Here is a 26300-nt window from a genome sequence, read left to right on the forward strand (position 1 = left end):
AATTGGTATGGATTGGTCTTTGAAATACAGGGGAATTTTTTGGTAACGTTTTTTTTTCTGTTGGAGGATGTTAACCAAGTTAATTGCATCTATACCTTTGTTGACAAACGGTAGTGGAAGAAATGATCATTTTTCTTCATCTTGACTTTTCACACAAACTGGTTTAAAGAGTCTGTGGAAACGAACATCCAAAATGATGGCAACAAGTCTGTATAACAATGAGGTGGGGTCAGAAACAGGAGTGTCAAGACTTGTTTTTAGAGGGAGTGTAGTAAAGTGAGAAGTATAGAATAAAGTTTGGTTCTAATGTGATGAAGTTGAAGTCCAAGAGGTTTTTGTATGAAAGGAAGGAGACCATCTATGGAGACATCATGTAAATTAGGTGACGAATATTGGCGATGGCCATGACTCCTTTCCCGTCCTGGATGTTTGTCAAATAAATTTATCACATTTATGCTGTTGTTATATTGGCTTGAAAGGTTTCCTATACTTTTGATGTTGTCATTGCATCCGTAAGGTATTGCAGTACCTAATCTGCGTATCCAATACTCCTCTTTTTCCCTACGATATTTTTTACTTAGAACGGGACTGTTCGTAGGATGGTTTTTTTTCTAAAATACGAACTTTCATAGAGAGGATTGAATGATCTTGTTGATTAAAGTGTTGATTAACTGTCGGGAATTCGGTGGTGTTAATTCCCGAACGATGACTGCATATTCTTTTGTTTAATCGTTGATGCGTTTCTCCGACATATACTAAACCACAAAAGTTGCATTCTAATCCATATATCAAGTTTGTTGATTTGTAACTTAAGTCATCGTGACTTCTTGTATGAACGGTTTTGTTTGTAAGGGAACTAAGAGTTGGTTATAAGAATAATGCATGTTTTACAATTTTTAATACCACATTTTGATATGGTACAATGTGGTTCGTCATCATTGTAGTCAAATATATCATTTAAAGTGATGGAACATGGTTTGATAATTTTGAAATAGTAAGAATTTTTGTACTGGAATAGATCGTCTGCAGACTGAACGTGTGGTTGCGTACTTTTAGTTGAAAACTAAAACAACTGGCCTCAGTATGAAATAGATTTCTCATTCAAAGCACACCGACACTGTAAAACTCATTTTAGGTTTTCATAATTAAGATAATGGTGTACTCAACATATCTGATCAATTTAGACGCTACGATTTTCCTTTTTGGGTTACAGTTACTATAAAATCGTAAAAAGGGGAATTTTCAGAATTCAGTATGTCAATTTACTTCGTTTTATCGATTTTAACTAGCACACCGTAAACAGATTGCAATCACTTTCATATCTGTACATACACCCTGAACAAAAGTACGACGATGCTCCCGAGCTAGCCCTGCAATAAACGAAGAGAAGAGAAGATATCACTATTTTTTTCGACAAGCGATAAATACCCATATTGTAATTTTTTGTTTGCAAATGAATCTTGGAAAAAGAATCAAATTTTTGTTGAAAGCGAATTTATTTAGAAAGTTATGTATCCAATTTCATATTAAATATCTTTTCTTATAGTATTACTTTGTCCGTCCATCAATGGCATGTGAATAAAATCAGAGTTTAATCGTAAAATTAATAAAAAATAGTTGGATTCCATATGAAATAAAATACCCAAAATTCAATCATAAATAGACCTGTCTTTAAATATCAATACATATCTATACTATAATGGCACCGAATGAGTGATTTGAAATAAAATATGGTCATTTTTCTTTGTGGATGCATGGGATAACTTCTGATTAATCAAAACAATGAATAGTGCATGTTTTAGCTCACTAGCTGAACAAAACATACATGATTTGTGATTCAGGTAAACATTGTCATTAAAAGAATAGCTCATCGGCTAGATGTGATTACTCTTAATAAGTCTGAAGATCCAAAATATATGTTCAAGTCGGAAAATGTAAATTTTTCCCTACCCACAGGGCACCTCACAAAGTTTTTCTCAATGCAAAGTTATCAAAACAACACAAATTTCTCAAAATTGTTATAGGAACATATCATATTTGGTAAATGTAGTACTTAAGGTAGATGCCATAACACTCAATGTGTCTAAAAATCCAAAATGTATGTTTTTAATATGAAAAATATCAATTTTCACTGGACACTAGATATTGTGAGCAGTTTTTTTTTTAATTATTATTCAAAATTATCAAAACAACAAAATATCTCAAAAACAAATTTGTGTCAAAATATATCATATTTGAAAAAATGTAGTACTTCAGGTTGATGCGACAATTCTTAATATGTATACATATCCAAATTATATGGGTTTATTTTTTTTCCTGAAAAATGTCATTTTTTCTAAGAACACTGAATAATGCAAACTTTTATTCTTGACGCTTAACAAAACAAAAACATATGTAAAACCTATCATATTTGGACAAAATTTAGTTCTTACGGTGGACGGTATAACTCTTTGTAGGTCCGAAAATCCAAAATATGTGTTTTTAATCTGCAAAATGTAAATTTTTACTGCACACAGGATATTGCGAATAGTTTTTCTTAATTGAAAGTTATCAAAACAAAATATTTTTTGTACAAACATATAATATTTGGAAAAAATGCAGTACTTAAAGTGGATGGTATACATTTTGTATGTCCACAAATCCAAAATATGTGTTTTACTCTGAAAAATATCAATTTTTAGTGCACACAGGATATTGCTAACAGTTTTTCTTGATTGAAAATTATCAAAATAACAATTTTGTTGTAAAAAATATATCATATTTGGATGCACAAAGTACTTCAGTTGTTCAGGTGGATTCAATTTATTACAATATGTCATAAGAGTAATCAAGGGAACAAAGATTCTAACGGAAATCAAAAGAATACATAACAAGTAACAGTAACAAAAGTAAACGAGCAGCTCGGCCTTCACTGAAAACTGGGAGCACCTGTAGAGTAAGCGTCCTCTGCTTTTCTATAAACACATGTCGAGTTGCCCATAAATGTCCGGGGTAGACGACGAAAGGAACATGCTGAACAAACCAGTTTTCATGGTGCAGATGGATACACCGTAAATATTCATCACTTCATGGTGACGACCATTAAACTTCTGTGGTGATTATTTCAATCTTGTAGCAAAATAACCCTGTTCAATTGTAAGAATTCTAGCGTGATATAAACAGTCTGCATAGTTTTGGCAAGCTCCGGCAAAACCTATGAGTTGTAATATGAAAACCTCATACGCAGGCGCTGAAGAGATATTGCCACAGATGAAAGGAAAGTTGACAATTTTGAATGAAAAGACATCACGTTTTTTGTAAAGTTTGGTCAATAGTTTTCCTTTACCATCGGTCTTTAAGTGTAAGTCAAGATATGAGGCTGACTTCACAGTGTCTGTAGTATCCCTTATCTCAAGTTCTTTTGGGTAGATGCGGTGTATCAAATCCCCGAAATTAGCATTGTTTAACGATAATGCGTCATCTTTATAGTGGAAACTGTGATCTACGGATTTAGCTAAACGATGTTCTTTCGGATCAGATCAGCTATAATATCAGCCTCATAAGAGTGAAGGAATAAGTCAGCAAGTAGAGCAACACATTATGTTCCCACTGAAATGCCGACCGTTTGTTGAAAAACTACTCTGGAAAAAACATGTTGTCGATCAAAATTTCAGCATTTTGAAAACATCGTCTTCTGTATATTTGGAAGATGCTTTGGAATTATTTCTTACAAAGCATGAGGAATCTTTACCAAAAATTAATATCTGTATCTGGGTGTACCATCTTCTTTGAAGAAACAACGATGTATAATGTTTTTGAGTCGAGATTTTAACTGAGTATGGGGAATAGAAGTATACAGTTTTGAAAAATCATAGGTTTTATTTCTTTTATATTCTGATAATAATCTTAAATTGAGGGTCTCCAAAAGATATTTTGAATACTTCAGGATCGATCCACATTGAATTAATACCACTACGGGAGTAAAAAGTGTTGTGGTAAGACTGGTGACCCTGTTTGACAGTTGTGAGTATAGAAGTTGAAAGGTGTGAAAGATGTTCGGTAGTACGTTTTGCCGATCCATCTATGTAACGTTGTTTATATGGATTATTGTGTAGTTTAGGAATACAGTATATAGACGGTAAATCACAATCATCGACTTTGGTTATTAGTCTGAAAGATGTAAATTGTCTGGGGTGGGGTCTAAAACGCAGAAGGGTTGAAAACACGGAATGATTTTTGACACTTTCAAAGGTCATTTCTTAAAGAGTATTTAAGGGAACCAAGGTTATAGCGGTAATCAAAAGAAAGTCATCCAGGGACAAAAACAAGACATGGAAAACAGACATACACAACAAAGAACAACTAAAATCACACATGACATGCAAAGTAACAAAAGCAAATGAGCAACTCGGACTCCACTAGAAACTTGGAGCATGGACCAGGTGCACTGGTAGGGTAAGCGTCATCTGCTTTTCTACAAACACCCGTCGAGTTGTTCACAAAAAGTCAAGTCCGAGCTACACGAAAGAGGAAAGGAAAACTATGACACGTTGAATAAATAAGATTTCATGGCGCAGATGGATACACCGTAACGAGCCACGGGTTCATGACCACGACCATGAAATTTTTATAGTGATGACTTCAATCTTGTAGCAACATAACCATGTTCCAGAAGCCTATTTGTTAGAATTATAGCGCGATACAAAACGTCTGCGTAGTATCGGCAATCTCTGGCATAACGTATGAGTTCTGATATGAACACTCCATACACAGGTGCTGAAGGGATGTTGCCAGACATGAAAGGAAACTTGAAAAGTCATCAAGTTATCTAAAGATGAAAGGTTTTATTTACAGAACCATTGGTGAAAACTACAGTCTTGAACGGAATGTGCCTTATCGGAGTATGGTGACGGCAAATTTTTGACTTTGATATCGACTTTCACAAATTTATGAAAGCCCTGGTCAATAACCATCAATATATTCTAAAAGACAGTTTTATTTCCTATGTTATAATCAAAAATAGTTAGGCAAAATTATTGGTGAAAACCACAATGTTGACCGGAAGGTGCCCCATAAGAGTAAGGCGTTAAACGTTTTTTTTTTTTTTTTTTTTTGTTACTTTGCTCTATTATTTTAAAAAGAGTAAGGCGTTAAACGTTTTTTATTTTGTTACTTTGCTCTATTATTTTACAAATTGTTAAAAAAAATCTGGTCAAAAACCATTTAAAAAACTGCAAATACACTTAAATTTTGCATTAGTTAAAGAAACAGGCAGTTTTACCATGAAGAGTCAATATCGGAATGCGTAAATAAAACAGTTATAAAAGCAGCCTACCTTTATCTTTAATATCAATAACAAAAAAATAATGAACTTTATCTCGGAATAAACCACATTTGTAAATTAGAAATAGACGAAAATTTGTTTGAAAAAGAAGTTCCCAATTATCTTCAATTTGATTAAAAAATACATAATTATCAGTACCCTTTGTTGAAAGAATTGTTATCCAGGTTAGTTATCTTTAATTAAGTGATTTCAAACAACATTGGTTGGCATGCATTAATCAAGAAGATGAACAAGATGTTAAATTTGAGCACTACTAGAAATTTCTATATAAACACTTATAGCTGATCTGAATGATATTTATTATAAAAAGTGTTCTGATTCGCGCTACATCGTGTTTTTAACCTGAATTGATTTTAAAAAAATATAACCTTCTGTAAATAGTGCTGAGTTAAGTATTTCATTAAAATGAAAGAGTTCTTTTGTATAGGTGTTTTCTGTGTTTCAATTTATCAGTGGTTTTTTTTCATATAGTGCTTCGTTTTTTTTTTCACTTTCCTTGAAAAATAGTTTAATTTCAATTTCTTCTGAAACATGCCTAACGGTGTTCTAATTGCAGCTCATTCTCAGGTCAAGTAAATTGACCATTTTCTCGAAATTATAAAATATTGATATTGTGACTGTGTGAGCTTACCGCATCGAGTAGATGTGGGGTGTCATTGGTCACAGGGTGGCCAACAACTACAGTGTTATTGTACAGTGTATTAAACTCTGTAAATACCAGCAACTAGTGAAGATGATAATGCAGACTTACCGTAGATGCAAGATCTTGCTCTTTGGTCTCTTACCCCGTGCACAGAACTTGTACCTGGTAAGCTGGAGACAGAGGTTTTCTATGATCAATATAAAGGCAGCATATATCAATAACAAATTGTTCAATATAGTATAGTCTATTTCCCGACTCTCTTATATTGAACCAACTTCATTTGATATAGGTGGTAAGCTAAAATGCCACCTATTGAGAAAAGATGGATTTCATCTGAGCAGTGCAGGTGCGGCCACTGAAACTTAGATGGTAAGATTATGCATCTACTGAGACATCTACTTCAACGACCACTCCGGACCAAAACTTAAAGATCCCTACTCAGTCAACTACTAATTATATAACTCAGGAAACACCTACCGAAAAAGATCAAACAAAACCGTACTTAGACACCTTAAAGTCATCTACCAAACCAACTACTCAGCAAACAGATTACCCATCCTGTACTTAACTGTCCAGACGACTTTACATTATAACCAAAGCGTAAGGCGAATATATAGGACCGGCCACTTTTGGTTTTATCACTTTTCTGTCGCGATACTAATGGCGTGTCTTCTCCTACTAAAGTGTGTGAGCCTTCTTCGGTTCGTGTGTCTTCTCCCTTTCTTGTTACAAATAGCGTGTTTTCTCATGCTAAAGTAACTGAGCCTTCTCCTGTTTGAGCGTCTTTCCCTATTCGCGATAGTGCAACGCAAATACGCCGATATCTAAAAACGAGTCAAATCCGAAGTTTCCTACTGATTATTGAGGAACTTTTTACTTCCATAGTGCTAATCATATTCTTTTACCATTATATCCTAGTAAGATACATATAAGAATTTAAAAAAAATGCAAAGAACAGGTGAACGACATCTGAAATACGACGAACCTGAGGAGTTTGGGGTACAGGTGTAAATGTTTGTAAAAGCAAGAACGCCAATAGTTCTATCTTGGTTTGTAACGCGGTCTTTTACGCCGTCGATTATGGCTGAGTTTTCCCGAAAATGTAAGTCAAGACCCAATTGAGCAGATTGCAAATATTTCATTCAGTGTAAGTTCAGAACCTAGTGTCCAGAATGTAAGTATAAACGATTTTCAAAGTGATTCAAATGATGACCGAATTGTAGATACATATTCTATTAAGAGTGGAAGTATTGATTCTACAAGATCCCCTTAAGTTGTTAGACGAAGTAGACCATCGCAGCGATGCGCGTCTGTTCAGAAATTGAAGTGGAGTCGTTCCCATAGTCCTTCAACTTCATCCTTACTATTATCAAAATTTTCATTGCTCGTACAAAGTCGTTTGATCATTGTATAAGTAAGATCATCAATTTGGCGGAGGAATTAAACATGTACTGTGAGACAAAAATAATACTTTAGATCTTAACAGGGTGAAAACTATGTTACAAAAGCTACTAGTTGTCTACTATACATGACAAATATGTTGTACCAGCAGACAAAGTCCAATACAACATTGTTTTTGTATGCAAAACGTTTTACATCCAATGTTTATAATCATAGGTTGACGTAGAACATAATAGCGGTGATAAGACCTATACTGCTACCACACTCTCAAAGAAGAGATTGTGAAACCATAAATCTGTGGTATCCTCTTTTGGTTTCTCTACCAATGACGATGAGTTTGATTTACCGTCTATATACTGGATTCCTAAATTCCACAAGATTCCTAAAAAAGAAACGTTTAATAGCTGTATCTGCAAAATGTACCACCAAACCTCTTTCAAAACTTGTAACGTCTAGACTCACAGCTGTCAAAGAGGGTTTGCAGTCGTGCAACAACACTTGTTACTCCGTTAGTGGTATCAATTCAATGTAGATCCTGAAAACAGATCTTTTGGAGACAAGCAGTTTAAGACTACTATCATAATATTATAGCATTAAAACCTATGATTGATCAACACTGTATACTTATATTTCCCATAACACTGTATACATATATTTCCCATACTCAGTCAAAAACCCGACTTAAAAACATTATCCATCGTTGTTTTTCCAAACAGTATGGTACACTTAGATAGCAATATATGGTTCTTGGTAGAGATTCCTCATACTTAAGAAATAATTCAAAATCATCTTCAAAATATACAGAGAATGATGTTTACAAAAAACTGGAATTGTTAATCCACAACATATTAGTCCAGTGTGGTGGACACGTTTTTCTACAAACAGTCGGCATTCCGATGGGAACAAATTGTGCTCCTTTACTTGCTGACCTATTCCTTCATTCTTAGAAGGCTGACTTTAAAGCTCATCTGATTAGAAAGAAATAATATCGTTTGGCTAGATCCTTCAATCTTAGTTTCCGCTATATAGATGACTTATTATCTTTAAACAATCCTAATTTCGGGTATTTGATACATCGCATCTACCCAATATTTTTCGTCTTTCCCAAAAAATAAAATTGGGTTTGCTCCTAAAACATTAAGATGGTTACGCTTAAACTAAAAATTAATTGTGAATGTTGGAAACCAAATGCAATTGACGATATGGTTGGTTGTGAAGGTAAAACATGCAGGAAACTTAAAAAGCTAGTGTTACATGTATATAAAGTGAATATTATATTATAAATTTTTAAATAGCATTTTAAATAAAGCTTAATGGCGGACTACGTCAGTTATTCCCGAGCCACGTGCAGGATATCTCCGTAGTTATAAATTTTGAAATAACATACAAGAAAATTTAATAATTTAATTCATTAATTAATTTTGTGTGACCCATACTGAGGTATGATTGCCTTTTATGTACCGCATTGAAGATTACCGAAGATTATGTTAAATCTGACTTATATAATTAAATTCGAAAGAATATTTTTATAATAAAATCTGAAATGTTTGACTGCAAGTTTGAATTTTTAAAAAGTGAAAGATTTCAACGATTCGGAAACTGAAATTGTATCGTTATGGTGTATCCATCAACACCATGAAAACTGATTTATTCAACGGGTCATAGTTTTGCTTCCCTCGTTTGTCTACCCCGGACTTGACATTTTATGAGCAACTCGGCGGGTGTTTCTAGAAAAGCAGAGGACGCTTACCCTACCGGTGCACCTTGTCCATGCTCCTAGTTTTTAGTGGAGTCCGAGTTGCTCATTTACCTTTGTTGTTTTGTGTGTGTGGTTTTGGTTGCTTTGTGTTCTTTGTTGTGTATGTCTGTTTTTCCGTGTCTGGTCTTTGTCCCTGGGTTGCATTCTTTTGGTTACCGCTATAACCTTGGTTCCCTTGATTACTCTTGTACAAATTAATGATTTTCACTAATACTTCACAAAACAAAAATTGATGTTATCTAATAGTAATTTCAATGCATTTCCATAAATTGTTTTTGACTGGACTTTTTTTTAATTTGTAAAACTTCATATTAGATCAACGTAAAAATTTTGCCGACGCCGCAATCTGATAGGGCACCATTCCTTGTGGTTTTCACCAATTATTCCGTAAATAAAAACTTTCTATCATTAGATAGGAAATAAAATTGTCTTTCAGAATATATAAATAATAAATGACCGAGCATATGAATTTTAATGAATTTAAGATCAAAGATAAAATTTTGTTCGTCTTAAGAGTGAATTTTACATCCTTCCGGTCAATTGTTTGGAACTTAAATAACATGTTTTCTAATACTTTTATCCGAGAAAATGGATATTATAAATGCGTTTCAGATTCCTTTTGTTACTAGTTACATGTATAGTACTTTTTAGGATATGACCTTTGAAAGAATAAAAAATCTGTGTTCTTTACTTGATTTCCGCAAGAATCTTGGTTCCTTAATTACTCTTACAATCTTTTCGCGTTTTAGACCCTCTCCAATTATCACTGCACACAGGATATTGCGAATGTTTTTTTTTTTTTTTTTTCGATAAAAAAACATCAAAATTCAAAAAACATTTTGTGACAATATTTCATATTATGAAAAATGTAGTACACCAGGTGGATGTCATAACTTTGAAAATTTGTGTAACTCTTGATATTATGTTTAGTAAAAAAACTGGTACGTTTCACTACATGTAGGGCATTAAAAACTATATTGCTCTGTTAGAGGACAGCAAGACAATAAGTTTTCAGAAAGATAAGGTAAAATAGAACCATTTTTTTTAATGTTGCATTTAGATGCATATTGATTTCTCTCTTTGCAATACTTAAGATTCATTGTCCGAGATGTGTCGATATATACAATATTTGGATGCATTGCAAGTATTCTTTTTAAGTTGTGAGGCAGCTGATATAAGACAGTATTTTATTGTGGTCAAATTGATTTTGTGATGATAGAACATAATATACAGGAAATAAATCCGAGTTAGATGCACATTGCAGCCCGTTTAATTTTAAGGTACATGCACATGTATAATTGCGGAGAAATTTCTATATATACAATATTAAGATGTTGTACATGAGGTATATAAATAGGATATTTCATTACATTTACAACTATTTTTAACTTTAAATAGTAGTAGTTATAATTTTAAAATATAAACAATTCGAAAAAAAAACATTGCGACAACACCAAATTATATATAGTGACAAAGTTGAAACATTCGTTATTTTTAACATTTTCAAAGTACCATTTCCGATATACAATGTAGGATACGCGATGTACGAAACATGATGTGCGATACACGATATACGATAGAAAGGTACGTTTACACGATCCAAGAGCTGAGCTGCAAGTAGTGATTAATTGATTGATTGCTGGTGTTTTACGCTTAAACAGCAATATTTTAGCTATATCCGGGCGATGAACATGAAATGGATGATACAATGAGCATGAAATAAAAGGATAATAGGGTCGACGAACTTTGATTGCCACTTGACATGGGTAGACGGGGTATGGTTGGGTAATTAAGCCTCCTCTGACGGAACGCACAGGTTTTTTTTACTCCTACCGAATATTACAGCAGGTTCTACAACGTAATAGGTACTTGGTACATTTCTCGTTGTAATATGAGATTGAGTAAATATTTATTTTGTAATTTTGTTGGGTCAAGAGATCTAGCAGATTATTTGCAGACATTTGTTAAAAGCAGGGAATTTGTTAAAACCTGATTCAATCACACCTTACGGTGTATTCAATATAATACTATAGTTGTTGGGCACATAAAACCAATTTTAATACAGACTCTTGTTCTTCGGAGTTATTTTCACTTAGCATGCACTACGATTAGGGAAGATAACATGTATCAGATTAATTTATTAATGTTTTCTGCAAAATGTTTTCGAAGAGGAAACGCTGAGAAAGAGTAATCAAGGGAACTAAGATGCGTTTGGAAATTCCATTGGGTATGTTCTACGGATAAAAGTTAGACAGGAAAAATATAATATAAAAAAAATAATGCACCCAAAGATACAAAAGAAATATCAACCTGAAGTCCACTGTACATTGCAGCATTAACAGGTTTACCGGTAGAGTAAACAACAGTCACCATCCCGAGTTGTCATAAAATGTCAAGTCCGGGGTAGACGAAGGAAAAAATAGTATAGCATAGCGAAAAAATCGATTCTGTTCCCTGATCCAAAGGCCTAATTGTACGAAGTTTAGCATTGTACAAAACGTCTGTGTAATTGTATCGTGCTCTGGCATGATGTATAAGTTACAAAATGAAAATCCATTAGCAGGTGCTGAAGGGATAGTGTAAGGAATGTTGGCAATACGGTATGAGAAGTCATCGCGTTTTTCGTAGAGTTTGGGTGATGTTTCCATTTCCATCGATCTGTAAGTGTAGGTCGTGATATGAGGCTACTTAGTAGTGTCGGTCTGTAGTTTCCTTTATCTCAATTTCTTTGTGATAGATGTGATGCATCACATCCAAAAAACTCGAGACAATGCATCATGTATATGGCGAAAACTGAGATCAAATTATCAAGCTAAGCAATGTTCTCACGTTCCCACTATACGGCACCCAAGTTACATGATGTCTCCATAGATGGTCTCCTTCCTTTCATACAAAAACCTCTTGGACTCATCACACTAGAACCAAACTTTATTCTATACCTCTCCTCTCACTCTACTAAACTGCCTTTACAAAACAAGTCTTGACACTCCTGTTTTTGACCCCACCTCATCATTTTACAGACTTGTTGCCATCATTTTGGATATTGGTTTCCACAGACTCTTTAAACCAGTTTGTGTGAAAAGTCAAGATGAAGAAAAACGATTATTTCTTCCACTACCGTTTGTCAACAAAGGTATAGATGCAAATCATTTGGCTAACATCCTCCATCACAAAAACGTTACCAACAAAGTCCCCCATATTTCAAAGACAAATCCATACCAATTATTTCATATTCCTATGCTTCCAAAAATTTCAATTATCAAAGACTGTTGCAGAACCTAGAGATTGAGAACTTCAAAGGTAAACCTCCTGACTGTTCTTGCAAAACCTCTCCATTCAAATATGGTCCTTTTGGTCACGTCGTTACGGGATATTTAACCATTATCGAAAACGAATCTCTGCGTAATATCCTTTCTAAAGGTCCCAAGTACCGTGAACCACGCTCCATAAATTGGAATTATAACTTTAAAGTTTTTATGGATGCCGTCGAGGACCATGCAAGAAAATGGATAAAACGAGAACAAGAAGACATCGATTCTCTGTCAGAGCGATTAAAAGCCGTGAGGTCTTTAATTTTGAAACGAATGAAAGTTTTAAGTAGGTCAATGAATGCCAAGATTACGTCAGTTTTCAAAGACCCCAATGTAGCACAAAAAATGTCTACTATATATGACAAATATGTTGTCGTACCAGCAGACAAAGCCCAAAACAACATTGTTTTTGTCTGCAAAACGTTTTCTATGCAATGTTTATTATCAGAGGTAGACGTAGACTATAATAGCAGTGATAAGACCTATACTGCTCCCACTCTCTCCAAAGAAAAGATTTTGGAAAACCATCAATCTGTGCTATCCTATTTTGGTCTCTCTACCAAGGACGATGATTGTGATTTACCGTCCATGTACTGGACAAGAATCTATACAAACAACGTTTCATAGCTGGATCTGCAAAATGTACCACCAAACCTCTTTTAAAACTTTTAACTTCTATACTCACAGCTGTCAAAGAGGGTCTGCAGTCATACCACAACACTTGTTACTCTCGTAGTGGTATTAATTCAATATGAATCCTGAAAAATTGGAAAGATCTTTTGGAGACAATCAGTTCAAGACTATTATCTGAATATAATAGCATTAAAACCTATGATTTTTCAACACTGTATACTTCTATTCCCCATGCTCAGTTAAAATCCCGACTTAAAACATTATACATCGTTGTTTTTCCAGAAAAGATGGTGAACCTAGATACAAATATATAATTCTTGGTAGAGATTCCTAATACTTTGTAAGAAATATTCCAAATCATCTTCCAAATATACAGAGGAAGATGTTTACAAAATGCTGGAATTTTTAAACAACAACATATTTGTCCAGTGTGGTGGAGGTGTTTTTCAACAAACGGTCGGCATTCCAATAGAAACAAATTCTGCTCCTTTACTTGCTGACCTACTCCTTCACTCTTATAAGGCTGACTTTAAAGCTGATCTGATCCGAAAGAAAGAATATCGTTTAACTAGATCCTTTAATCTCAGTTTCCGCTAGCAGAACCCTGTTCCAGAAGCCTATTTGTTAGAGTTCTAGCGCGATACAAAAAGTCTGCGTAGTTTCGGCAAGCTCTGGCAGTTTGAACTCTATATTTGTATTCCCCTTAGAAGCTAACTCAAAACATTATTAATTGTTACTATAAGAGGGACGGTACCCCTAGATACAAATAAGTAATCTTCGGTAGGGATACTTAACACTTTGTAAGAAACAATCTTCCAAATATACCGAAGATATTTTCAAAATAGTGGAATTTTGGATCGACAACATATTTGTCCAGTGTGGTGGACGCATTTTTCAACAAACGGTCGGCATTCCAGTTGGAACAAATTGTGCTCCTCTACTTGCTGACCTATTTCTTCACTCTTATAAAGCTGACCTTATAGCTGATCTGATCCAAAAGAAGGAACATATTATAATAGATCCTTTAATCTCAGTTTCTGCTATATAGATGACATATTACCTTTAAATAGTTCTAATTTCGGAAATACATCGCATCTACCTCATGGAACTTGAGATAAAGGATACTACAGACACTATGCAGTCAGTCTCATATATGGACCTACACTTAGAGATTGATGGTTAAGGAAAACTATTGACCATATTATACGACAAACGCGATGACTATTTGTTCCGTATTGTCAATTTTCCTTTCATCCGTGGCAACATCCCTTCAGCACCTGCCTATGGAGTTTTCATATCACAACTCATACTTTATGTCAGAGCTTGCCATAACTACGCATACTTTTTTGTATGTAGTAAGACCTCTTAAAATAAGGGCTTCGTGGACAGGGTTATGTTGCCAGATCACGTGAAGACATTGAAATTATGCAGCGATACATTTATTTCCTTGGAAATCTTGAAAAAAAAAACAACTTAAAACTGTGTCAGTTTTTTATTGCAAAGTTAAATCAAGTTCAAGATCAACTGCTTTACCAATCATATAAATATAGCTTGTATTGTCCAATATTTTATAGTAATAACTGATTATCTTAATTTAATTTTTTTTATCAGATAATTTTGCATGACTTCCGTCTTATTCTATTTATATTACGATACTTTATCAAACAATATTACGCAAGTGATACTTGTGTTGGGAAGTTGCGATACTGTAGCTTACCTATTGCTGAATTATATTTAATTGCAAATTGACGGGAAATGCACCAGGCTAAGCAGGCCATTATTTTTTTACTAATTAATTCTTACAATTAGGCTTCTGGAACAGGGTTATATTGTTACAAGATTGAAGTCATCACTACAGAAGTCTTATGGTCGTCATCATAAACTCGTGGATCGTTATGGTGTATCCATCAACACCATGAAAACTGATTTATTCAACGGGTCATAGTTTTCCTTTCATCGTTTGTCTACCCCGGACGTGACTTTTTATGAGAACTCAGCGATGGCAACAAATCTGTATATTGATGACGTGAGATCAGAAACAAGAGTAGTGTGGGAGGTAAAGAATAAAGTTTGGTTCTAATGTTATAAAGTCCAAGAGTTTTTGGACGAAAGAAAGGAGACCGTCTATGGAGACATCATGTAACTTAGGTGACGTATAGTGACGATGGACATGAGTCCTTTCCAGTCTTGGATTTTTGTCAGGTAAATTTATCACATTTATGCTATTGCTATATTTGCTTGAAAGGTTTCCTATACATTTAATGTTATCATTGCATCCGTAAGGTATTGCAGTACCCAGTCTGGGTATCCAGTATTATTCTCTTTCCCTACGATAGTTGATTTATTAGAATTTTTTAATATCGGACATGTGCGTTTGATTGATTACACATGCGTAGTTCATGATTATCTCTCTAACTTACAATACGGTTCAATTAACATTCAATCTTTTCTAGGTTGTATGATTGTAAGAAATAATTCCAAATCATCTTCTAAATATACAGAGAAAGATGTTTACAAAATGCTGGAATTTTTTAACCGACAACATATTTGTCCTGTGTAGTGGGTGGTGGACGTGTTTTTCAACAAACGGTCCGCATTCCAATGGGAACAAATTGTGCTCCTTTACTTGCTGAACTTTTCCTTCACTCTTATGATGCTGACTTTATAGCTGATCTGATCCGAAAGAAAGATTATCGTTTGGCTTGATCCTTTAATCTCAGTTTTCGCTATATAGATGACCTGTTATCGTTAAACATTCCTCATTTCGGGGATTTGGTACATCGCATCTACCCAAAAGAACTTGAGATAAAGGATACTACAGACACTGTGAAGTCAGAATCATATCTTGACCTACACTTAGAAATCGATGGTAAAGGAAAACGTTTGACCAAAGTTTACGACAAACGTGATGACTTTTCATTCAGAATTGTCAATTTTCCTTTCGTCTGTGGCAACATCCTTTCAGCACCTGCGTATGGAGTGTTCATATCATAACTCATACGTTATGCCAGAGCTTGCCGAAACTACGCAGACCTTTTGTATCGCGCTACAACTCTAACAATAGGCTGATGGGATAGGGTTACGTTATGAAGTCATCAATACAGACGTTTTATGATCATCATCATAAACTCGTTGATCGTTATGGTGTATCCATCTCCACCATGAAAACTGATTTATTCAACGAGTCATAGTTTTCCTTTTCTCGTTTGTCTACCCCGGACTTGACTTTTGTGAGCAATTCGGCGAGTGTTTCTAGAAATGCAGATGACGCTTACCCTACCGGTGCACCTGGTCCATGCTCCCAGTTTTTAGTGGAGTCCGAGTTGCTCATTTTCTTTTGTTACTTTGTATGTATGATTTTAGTTACTATATGTTCTTTGTTGTGTATGTCTGTTTTTCATGTCTGGCCTTTGTCCATGGATTACATTCTTTTGATTACCACTATAACCTTGGTTCCCTTGATTACTCTTTAAAAAAAAACACATTTTAAAACGAACACTTTGATTTTGTCACAACATCATAAACAAAACAGATAAATCATGGTCTATTTGTAGTGTTTAATTACTGCCAGTTACACTTTGAGACCTAAATGGAGACTGAAAGTGTCTGTTTGTAAGTGACACTAAAAACAACGAACACCTGTCTAAGAGAAACAAACCTAAATCCCCTTTGGACAGGGGTCACTATACTACCGTCTTGCAATTTAGTATTAAATCATAGCCTTATGGGTTATAATTAAAGGAAACATTTGATACCCTAATCACATTTTTGTTATACAATGAACCCTTTGAAAATATCCTCTGGCACAACAGTAAATCAGATAATGGTGACATACAGATTTGAAGTCAAGAATTTAACCAAAGTATAACATGTTTGTACTTTTTTTTTTCTTTGCGGTATGAATTGAAACAACTGGTGTAATACATCACAAGTTAGTTGATAATTGAGAAATCAAATTCGTTCATTACTAGTAGCTAGAATTTAGTTGAAAACTTCCCTTTTTCAACAATGATATTGACCTACTGCTAATTTCAGTTGCCTCTCGTTTAACCTCACAAGACGAGTGCCAATTTTGTTGTTTCATTCCTTTATTTCGATATGGATTATCTCTGCAATTTGTTTTTTTTTTTTTTTTAAATCGCCCATGCATATTATTTGCTCTAAAAGACATTGTTCGTTATACAGATATTAGGTAATGATTATGATTAAAATCATGAACATTAAACGTTCAATTCCATTTCCAATATTAGGAATTATATTTTCGCTTCTGTTTTTTTTTATCATGTGGAATTTTAAAATGACTTATAAATATGAGTATGCAAATTATCACATAAGAAGAGAAAATACAAATATTTTTTTCGAAAATGAATCGACTAGTCACAACGATAATTTATTGGAAAAGACACTTTATAAAAAGATAACCATTGCATTATTGAGCATATCATCGAAGACTGTTATGTTTACAATTGTTAATGATGGATACGCCAATTTAGCAAAAAACTGGCTTTGCAACACAATGAAAATGGGTATCCATGAAAAGGTCAGTTATTCATAACATTTTCTACTTTGTTTTGTTCTATTTGAATAAGATTAAGAAAAGAATAGAATAGAACATAATTTGTCTAATCAAAGTCCTGATTATTCATGTGGCAGTAGACATACTAAATAGTTTCAACACATACACACATTCACATAACGAACCAACTGATCACCGTAATATTTTTTTGTACTCTGTAAGGGTTTATATTGCCAGCTTCTTGAAAAAAACATTATAGTTTGAAGAACACTTAAAGTAGGTAACACTGTCCATATCTTCACTAAAGTCATTGTAACGACTTAGATCTTTAAAATGATAATATTAATTAGTAGGTAAAATAACCCTGTCCTGAAACTTGTGTCAGTCGCAATTTAACAAGGTTTTTGATTTGAAAAAAAAGAAAGCAAAACAACAACAAAAACAAAACAAATAATACTAGAATGTTATTATATTGATAAAGATAAAATGAATATATAAACATAAATCTACGATTATAGAATTTATAGTAGTTTCTTTGTTTAATGAGTACATGCGATCGTTTGGTGTAGGTTTCGTATTCAGTCCGCCCCAAACGAGTGAAGGGTAAATTCAGAGATCGTGGTGGTGATCAAAATTTAAACTGTAAAATCTGAAAATGTGGATTTATATTTCATTTTCACGAAACATGATTTCTCTAATTCCATCTCATTTGTAAACCCCGTTGAAGTTAACTGTAATCCTTCCTTTTAGTTATTTAAGTAGTATATGAGTTTCAATCCTTATTCAGAAATATTTTTAATTGAAGTTTTCCTCTTAACTACTTTAAATGTTTTACAAACTACAAAATGAATACTATTTCTTTGTCAGTTATTCAAATATATATGTTTGGCCTTATTTGTATGGTAGAAACCGTATTTGGCTTCCTATTTCTATATATCTTTTTTTTCAGTGCTAACTTTATAGCCTAAAATTTCTTATGCGTTTTGTTAGAATGATGCTGGTTTATGAAGTACATGTATATTGTACAGCAAACACTTATGAAAGATATGTAAAAAAGACACGATATGATACTTCCCTGTTTTACAAACTAAAAGCAAAAATTTCTATATATCTTTTATTTTATTTTTTTTTTTTTCAGTTGTAACTGTAGAATCGACAATTTCTTATGTTTTTTGTTAGAATGATGCTGGATAATCCATGAAATACATGTATATCGTACAGCAAACACAATTTCGCAATTTCACAATTTGATATTTTGAATTTGTTACGGTCAAAGCAAATAATCTGGTACATTATGCCAACCCAACAATTACGTGGTCTTTACATTTACACTTATGAAAGCTTGGTATATAGTCTAAAAAGACACTATCTGATACTTCCTTGTTTTCATATTTTTTGTTTGTTTTGTTTTTGTTTTTGTTTTTGTTATTGTTGTTGTTTTTTTCAATGAAGAAAACACCATCTTCATGGATAGTATTTATACACGACAACGACTTAATACACTATAATGAAACAACTATTTTCTACGCTGCTAGTAGAACGCCTTTCTTTTTTCCCATCTATATCACGAAGATGGCAGAAAAGAAAGCATAATATTCACCGTCAACGATAACTTCATAATGTATTACAATATTCTTACACAGTAGTATATAACCCTCATACATTAGCCCGTACTGAGTCGGGAAAATGTTCATTAATACCAATTCTTTCCAGATACTGATTATTGCAACAAACGATAAAATACAATCAGAGCTCTCATCTACATCGTCAAAATTGAAAGTTATATCTATTAGTGTAGAAAATGAGTTAGCCACCAAGCATCTACAGTACAGTCATGCAGGATATCTTCGATTGATGATACTCAGAACAAAGATTTTAAGTTTTTTACTTGATAAAGATATTGAAACATTTTTGTTTGAATGTGACTTTTTATGGTTGAACAATCCGTTGGATTTGTTTGTATCTAAAAGGGGAATACACGATTTGATTGTCATACCTGATACAAAAAACGGAAACGTTATTAATGGAGGGTTTTTTTATTTGTTTCCGACACAAAATACAAAAACAGTGCTTAGGAAACTTACAGAAATGATGATTAAATTAGGACACACGATTCAACATTTAAGTTCGGACACATTTGTTTCAGAGAGTCAAAATGATCAAGTATTTTTTACGTCTCTTCTAAGAAAGCGTTTTGCAGGTATCAATCCCATTATTATGCCTTTTCAAGATTTTCCTAGTGGCCAATGGTATCGAACACCTGTATCAGTAACCAAACTGTGGAATCCGTTCGTCATTCATAATAATTACATTATAGGTAACGGAAACAAAGAAGATCGTGCAAAGAAAAGACGACATTGGTTTCTCACAACTGACAATAAATGCAATATGTCTCTTGTTGACGAAATAGTAAATAATTATTCATAAAAATATTGTTCAAAAAGAATAAAAATTGAATAAAAATTTTACTACTCACTCTATTTTTCAATTTATTCTTTTTGACTTTGTCTTAACGGGGAAGTAAACACTTTAAACGGTTGAAATTCCTCTATAAATAGTCTTCTAATGCATCTTGCTCCAGGTGTTTTTTTTAGACTCTATTTTTTCATATATAAATGTTTTATGTCATTTTACTGAGTAAAGACACTTACGTATTTCATTTATTTGTCGATGATTCGAATAGATTTTTCGCATAGCCAAAAATAAAAAAAATTATGATGTTCTTAATCAAATTAAGCCGAAGGAATTAACTCACGAATTATTGCATTTGCTGAAGTTCACTCTCTATATTTATTTAGACCACTCCGCCACGAATTTAAATGAAAATATAACTTTTGTTGGCCACATCATTCCTCCTCGTAAAATAAATATACTTAGTACATGATGTATGGTACTACAGGAAGCTAGGAGTTGTTATGTAGGATAAAGGACGAAATCAACGATACATATCACAACAAATAAATACTATATGTATAGTGTACGTCTTATAATTTGACGACTCTATTCGTTGCACTGTTTCATGGGACCTTGTTTGATAATGGGAAGATAAAGTAGCCATATGAGGGACTAAAATACTAACGTTGTTTAGAACTGTCGGATTTACGAAAAGAATGTTTGGTCATTACCTTTGCTGCACTCGAACTCTTACCGCTATGTCATATATGGTAACACCGCCTGAAAGAAGTCCATCGCCCTAGGACACTCGGCCAGCTGACTTTATAAAATATTGACAATTTATATATAAGCTAACTGGCAGAAGGCATCATATATTCACATGAGCGCCAGGTAATGTTTTGTTGATGAAGTAGGGAAATTATTTTCAATTATAAGAGTTAAACATACTTGACTATCGGGTTCAAAATTTGACAAGGAGAATTGAATGTTCCACGTTGTAAATTTGGAGTGATTCTGAGACTACTTGATTTTTTTAAGTTCCACTATGTGTTTTATGTTTAATGAAATGAAATTACGTTGGTTATTAACAAAAAAAACACAATCGCTCAGTGTGTATGTCTGTACCCTAGGGACCTTGGATTGACACAACTATGTTTCCTAGGGGGTTTGGCAATTTTGTAAATTAAAACGCGAATATAGATTAAATATGCATCAGCATTTAAGACATATTACCATAAAAGATAATGTGCAATCAAGTACATGTATATGCAATTGGACAACTGAGCAAAACCGAGCAAGCCTGTGTCCGAATACTTTGATTATAATATCAACTCATACGTTGTACTAAAGCTTGTAGTAACTACGCATTTTTTTGTTCCGTGCTGGAGTTATTACAATTAAGCTTCTGGAACAGGGTATTGTTGTTACAATTTGAAGTTATCAATACAGAAGTCATGACCTCTTTGATGGGTATGGTGTATCCATCTGCACTGTGTCTTAGTTTTCCTTACCCCTTTCATCTAACCCGCCTGGTGTTCCAGGAAAACAAAGACAGAAGACGCTTACCTTCTTGATACACATGGTTCATTCCTACAGTAATTCGTGGAGTCCGAGTTGTTAATTAACTTTTTGTTTCTTTGTACGTATCTTTAATAATTTTTATGTTCTTTGTTGGTTCTGTTTGTTAAACTACCTGATGGAATGTCCAAATTTTCGGAACGATAGACAGCTTTACATTGATAATAAATTCATATCTAACTGTAATATTTTAAAATTTAGTGCTATTATGAATCAAAAACAGCAACCCGAACTAAGAAAATTGTGCAAATTCATTAGAATTATAAATGACACTCTGGATTCTCTCCGACCCCTACAAAATTATAATTGTATTTCCCTCCGCAACTGTACAACTCAATGCGATGTTTTTTCTGCATACCTTTGACTACATCAGTTTTATCAGAATAAATTATATATATACATATAGGTCTGAAATATTCCCAACGATGTTAGAACTCGAACTCGTACCGCTGTGACATCTATGGTAACACCGCCTGCACAAAGTCCAGCGCCCTCGACCACTCGGCCAGCTAGACTATATAAAAATATAGTTTTCACTGGCCGGGTCATTCCTCCTCATAGGATTAATATAGGGCTGTAACTAAGTACACGATCTAAGGTAGTAAGGGACAGCTCATTTAGATGTTATTATGTAGGATAGAGGATCATCTAATCAAATTAATACAGGGAAGATAATTTAAACGTATAGAAAGGTCTGAAATATATATATATATATATATATATATGCAAACACATTGTATTCAACACATTCGTCGCAAAAGACTCCCACTTAATATTGAATTAAATCATCAAAGTAAATGAAATGAAAAAAAAACAACTTTTAATTAATACCATAAAGCACGAGATAAAAATTTATGTAACAGAAGACAAATAAAAATAAGTAATGTGAACATCTTCAAAAAATTCAAAAATCTTAAAATGAAATGAGAATGTACAATGTTATGTATATACATTAGTCGAAATAATAAAATAATATCGATATAATATACAACCGACGGAAGCAAATTATTATGAGCAAATATTGAAATTACATCGTATTTAAGTTTGCTGGCTTGTTGTAAGAAGTTTCATATGTATACAATAAATAGGATTCACATTACCATGAAAATATGCACGCACGGAAATCTCTGAATTAAAGATAACATTCATTTTTATTAAAAGCAAAACTGGTTATCAAATTTGTAAACAGATGTTAATTACAAATAAACAACTATTCTACCAAGGAATAGAAAACGACTTGAAAAATATCCTAACTGTTAAACCCGATATTAAAATTATCAAAAAATGTATAATAATAATAATAATAATAATAATAATAATAAGTGGCCTTTTATAGAATGTTATATTCAGATGTTACGGCAGCAACTCCAAATAAACTACCGATTATAGATTCTAAAATGCAAGGTTTAAAGAATGCATACCGATGAACAACATCATAAAGGCAACATAAAAACGGGCAAATGCTCAATTGATATTATTGGACATGTGTGTTAAGCATTTTGGAAGCGAGTTAAAGTTGTATAGAATATATTGGATTCAACATGAGATGAAGTTGTCTATGGGCATTTATAAATAAGTATAAACACTTATTTGAAAAGGAAAGAAGGGTAACTGTAGCTGTTAACATGTTTCAATAAAAAACAAAATAAATATTAAAAGAGGAGAAGCAACTAAAAGTACGACAAACAGATTAATATGTGATAAATGTTTCTCCCTCCGAAAATATGATGGAACTAAATCAAACCAAAATTGTTTAATTTCCTTCTCCCGTTTCATTGTAATATAATGCAAGCAGATGATTTGTAAAGGTATCAATTGCTTCCACATGCAGGGCTTTTTTTGCGTTAGCACCGAAGCTAATTTTTGTGACTTGCTTTTAATTCATCCGTATTTGCAGCTATGAAGACCATTCATTTTTTAAAATAAATATTAGTGCGAGTTGATACATTTTTCTTGTGTTTAATTTGATGTGAACACGATATTTTCGTACATCTTTATTTTCTTACTACTTAATACAGCATATAGAAATACAACGTCCGTTCAAAATTTATCCCTACAATGTTTTCTTTCTTTTGTATATTATTTCGATGTCAATTGAGTATTGTGGTCTGCGTATAATATATATTATTATAGAATCTCACATCATCTTCAAGGTTTTTGTTGTGTCATTCTAATTCATTGTCGTGGTTTCATCCATTACTTCCTTGATGTTATTTTTTAGTATGCTTTTAAGTTATAGTTCATATTGCTTATTAATGTGTTCTATATATCAAAGAGTAATCAAGGAAACCAAGGTTATAGCGGTAATCAAAAGAATGTAATCCAGGAACAAAGACCAGACATGGCAAACAGACATACACAACAAAGAACATAAAGTAAATAAAATTATACATACAAAGTAACAAAAGTAAATGAGCAACTCGGACTCCACTAAAAACTGGGAGCATGGACCAGGTGCACCGGTAGGGTAAGCGTCCTCTGCTTTTCTATAACCACCCGCCGAGTTGCTCATAAAAAGTCAATTCCGGGATAGAAAAACGAGGGAAGGAAAACTATGACCCGTTGAATAAATCAGTTCTCATGGTGCTGATGGATACACCATAACGATCCACGAGTTCATGATAATGACCATAAAACTTCTGTAGTGATGACTTCAATCTTGTAGCAACATAACCCTGCTCCAGAAGCCTATTTGTTATATTTGGTGTTTAAGAGAGTAATCAAGGAGACCAAGATTTTAGCGGAAATCAAAAGAATGTAGTCCAGGGACAAAGACCAGACATGGAAAACAGACAAACACAATTAAGATCATACTACAAAAATTCATACAGAGTAACAAAAGTGAATGAACAAAGACTACAATACAAATTGGGAGCATGGACGAGGTGCAACGGTAGATTAAGTGTATTTTGCTTTTCTAACGGAGTGTTCAACGTGTTATTGTCATCCTTCCAACTTTCGTCTACACTTTACTTAACTTTTATGAGCAACTCACAGTTTTTAGTGTAGTCCGATTGCTACTTTGTATGTATTATTTTGATTATTTTATGTTCTTTGTTGTGTGTATCTTCTTTGTTTGTTTGTTACCGGATTATATTATTTAGAATTCTACTATAATCTGGGTTATGCAGACATAAACAATGTTGTTTGGTCTATGACTGCTAGTACGGCAACATATTTGTCATGTGTAATAGACAATGTTTTTACTACATCTGGGTATTCAAAATCTGATGTAGCACTGACACTCATTGACCTACTAAACATTTTCTTACGGTATAAAATTAAAGATCTCACAGACTTTACCCACTTTGACAAAATATCAATGTTTTATTGTTCTCGTTTTATCCATTTTCTTGCGTAGTTTTCCACGGCATCCATAAGAAGTTTAAAGTTATAATTCCAATTTATGGAGCGTGGTTCTTGGTACTTGGGATCTTCAAATAGGACTTTCCGGAGAGATTCGTTTTCGATGTTTGAATCTCCCGTAAGGATGGGAAAGGCCGTATTTGAACGGCGAGTATTGGTAAGAACAGTCAGGTGATTAAGCTTTTAAGTCCTTAATCTAGAGGTGATTCAATAGACTTTTATAACTGAAAATTTTGGATACAATAGTTGAAGTAAAGGAATATGAAATAATCGGTATTGATTTGTCTGTGAAGGATGGGGGAATTCGGTCGTGACGTTTTCTGTATAGTGATTAGATAGGCTCAAAAACAGAAGTGTCAAGACTTGTTTTTTAAACGGAGTGTAGTAGAGAAAGTGGCATAAAAAAGAGTTTAGTTCAAATGTGATGAAGTCCAAAAGGTTTTTGTATGAAGGAGAGACCATCTTTGGAGACACCATGCATCTTAGATGATGTATAATGGCCATGGATATGACTCCTTATCCGTCTTGGATTTTTGTCAAACAAATTCATCAGATTTATGTTACTTTTGATGTTTTCATTGCACCTGTCAGGTATTGCAGTACCTAATCTGCATATCGAGTATTCCTTTCTTTCCGTACAATAACTTTTACTTAGGACTATTCTTGGATGGTATACTTCAAGAGTACGATATTTGTAGAGACAACTGAATGAAACTTTGATCGAAATGTTCAACCACTGCCGAAGATTTGATGGTATTAAATCCCAAACGATGACTGCACACTTTTATTGTTTAATCGTTTTTTGTTTCACCGACATATATTAGAGTGTATAAGCTGAATACGATTTTGTACCTGCTTATTTATTTAAAAATAATCTGGAAATTCGGTTTAGAAATGTATTGAGGTTTCCCAGAAGAAAGTCTCACTCATTCTTGTTACCGAGTAAGTTTTCGCCCAAAGCAACATGGCTGTGCACCATAAACAAAGGATGAGGTCGGTCTATCATATAGGCATAGCCTAAAATTAAAACAGGCACTCAGAAATCTACGAACTCCCACAAAAAAAAAACGAAAACAAACAAACAGACGTTACGACAGGTGTTCATACACTTAACTAAGTAGAAAAGTGTACAAACTGGAATATTGAAAATAAATATAGCAAAATTATTTTTTATAGGGAAATTAAACGCATGATGTATTTTGAAAAAAAAATATTTTAGATTTGTAAGACTTGGCGACAAGAAGTACATAAGATAAATTGGACTAATCAAATTTTAAAGAAAAAGTAAGGTTTTCTTTTTTTTTTTTTTTTTTTTTTTCATTTTTTTTCTTCTTTAATATTTCGTTTCTTTGTTTTGGAATTTCAAAAAATCTTCA

The 26300-nt window shown here is 33.4% G+C and overlaps 2 protein-coding genes and 1 long non-coding RNA gene across 5 annotated transcripts in view; 2 read left to right on the forward strand and 1 right to left on the reverse strand.

Annotated features, from left to right (window-relative positions):
• Nucleotides 1–277: 277 nt before the first annotated feature.
• LOC148599861 (uncharacterized) lies at nt 278–17273 on the reverse strand. 3 transcript variants are annotated; one of them, XR_015917840.1, is made up of 3 exons: nt 17090–17273; nt 6075–7749; nt 278–1370 (listed from the first exon to the last, which is right to left on the reverse strand). It is a non-coding gene; the product is annotated as an uncharacterized LOC148599861 (long non-coding RNA). The 3 variants fall into 3 exon arrangements; XR_015917841.1 differs by lacking the exon at nt 278–1370 and adding an exon at nt 2408–3620 and having other exon boundaries at nt 17094–17273; XR_015917839.1 differs by lacking the exon at nt 278–1370 and adding an exon at nt 2408–3620.
• LOC148599862 (uncharacterized) lies at nt 17273–22411 on the forward strand. The gene is made up of 2 exons (XM_088557973.1): nt 17273–17610; nt 19300–22411. Exons 1-2 carry the CDS (start codon nt 17284–17286, stop codon nt 20011–20013), a joined length of 1041 nt encoding a protein of 346 aa, XP_088414099.1. The 5' UTR covers nt 17273–17283; the 3' UTR covers nt 20014–22411.
• A 3693-nt stretch (nt 22412–26104) lies between these two features.
• The window catches only part of LOC148599863 (protein Star-like), a 34548-nt gene continuing 34352 nt past the window's right edge, over nt 26105–26300 (forward strand). The window contains exon 1 of the mRNA XM_088557969.1: nt 26105–26208. The gene's annotated coding sequence lies outside the window, so the exon portion shown is untranslated. The remainder of the gene's footprint in view (nt 26209–26300) is intronic.

The sequence above is a fragment of the Perna viridis genome, chromosome 13 (assembly GCF_037379345.1).
Source record: "Perna viridis isolate PV_CMFRI_1.1 ecotype Kerala chromosome 13, ASM3737934v1, whole genome shotgun sequence".
Classification (NCBI taxonomy): Eukaryota; Metazoa; Mollusca; class Bivalvia; order Mytilida; family Mytilidae; genus Perna; species Perna viridis.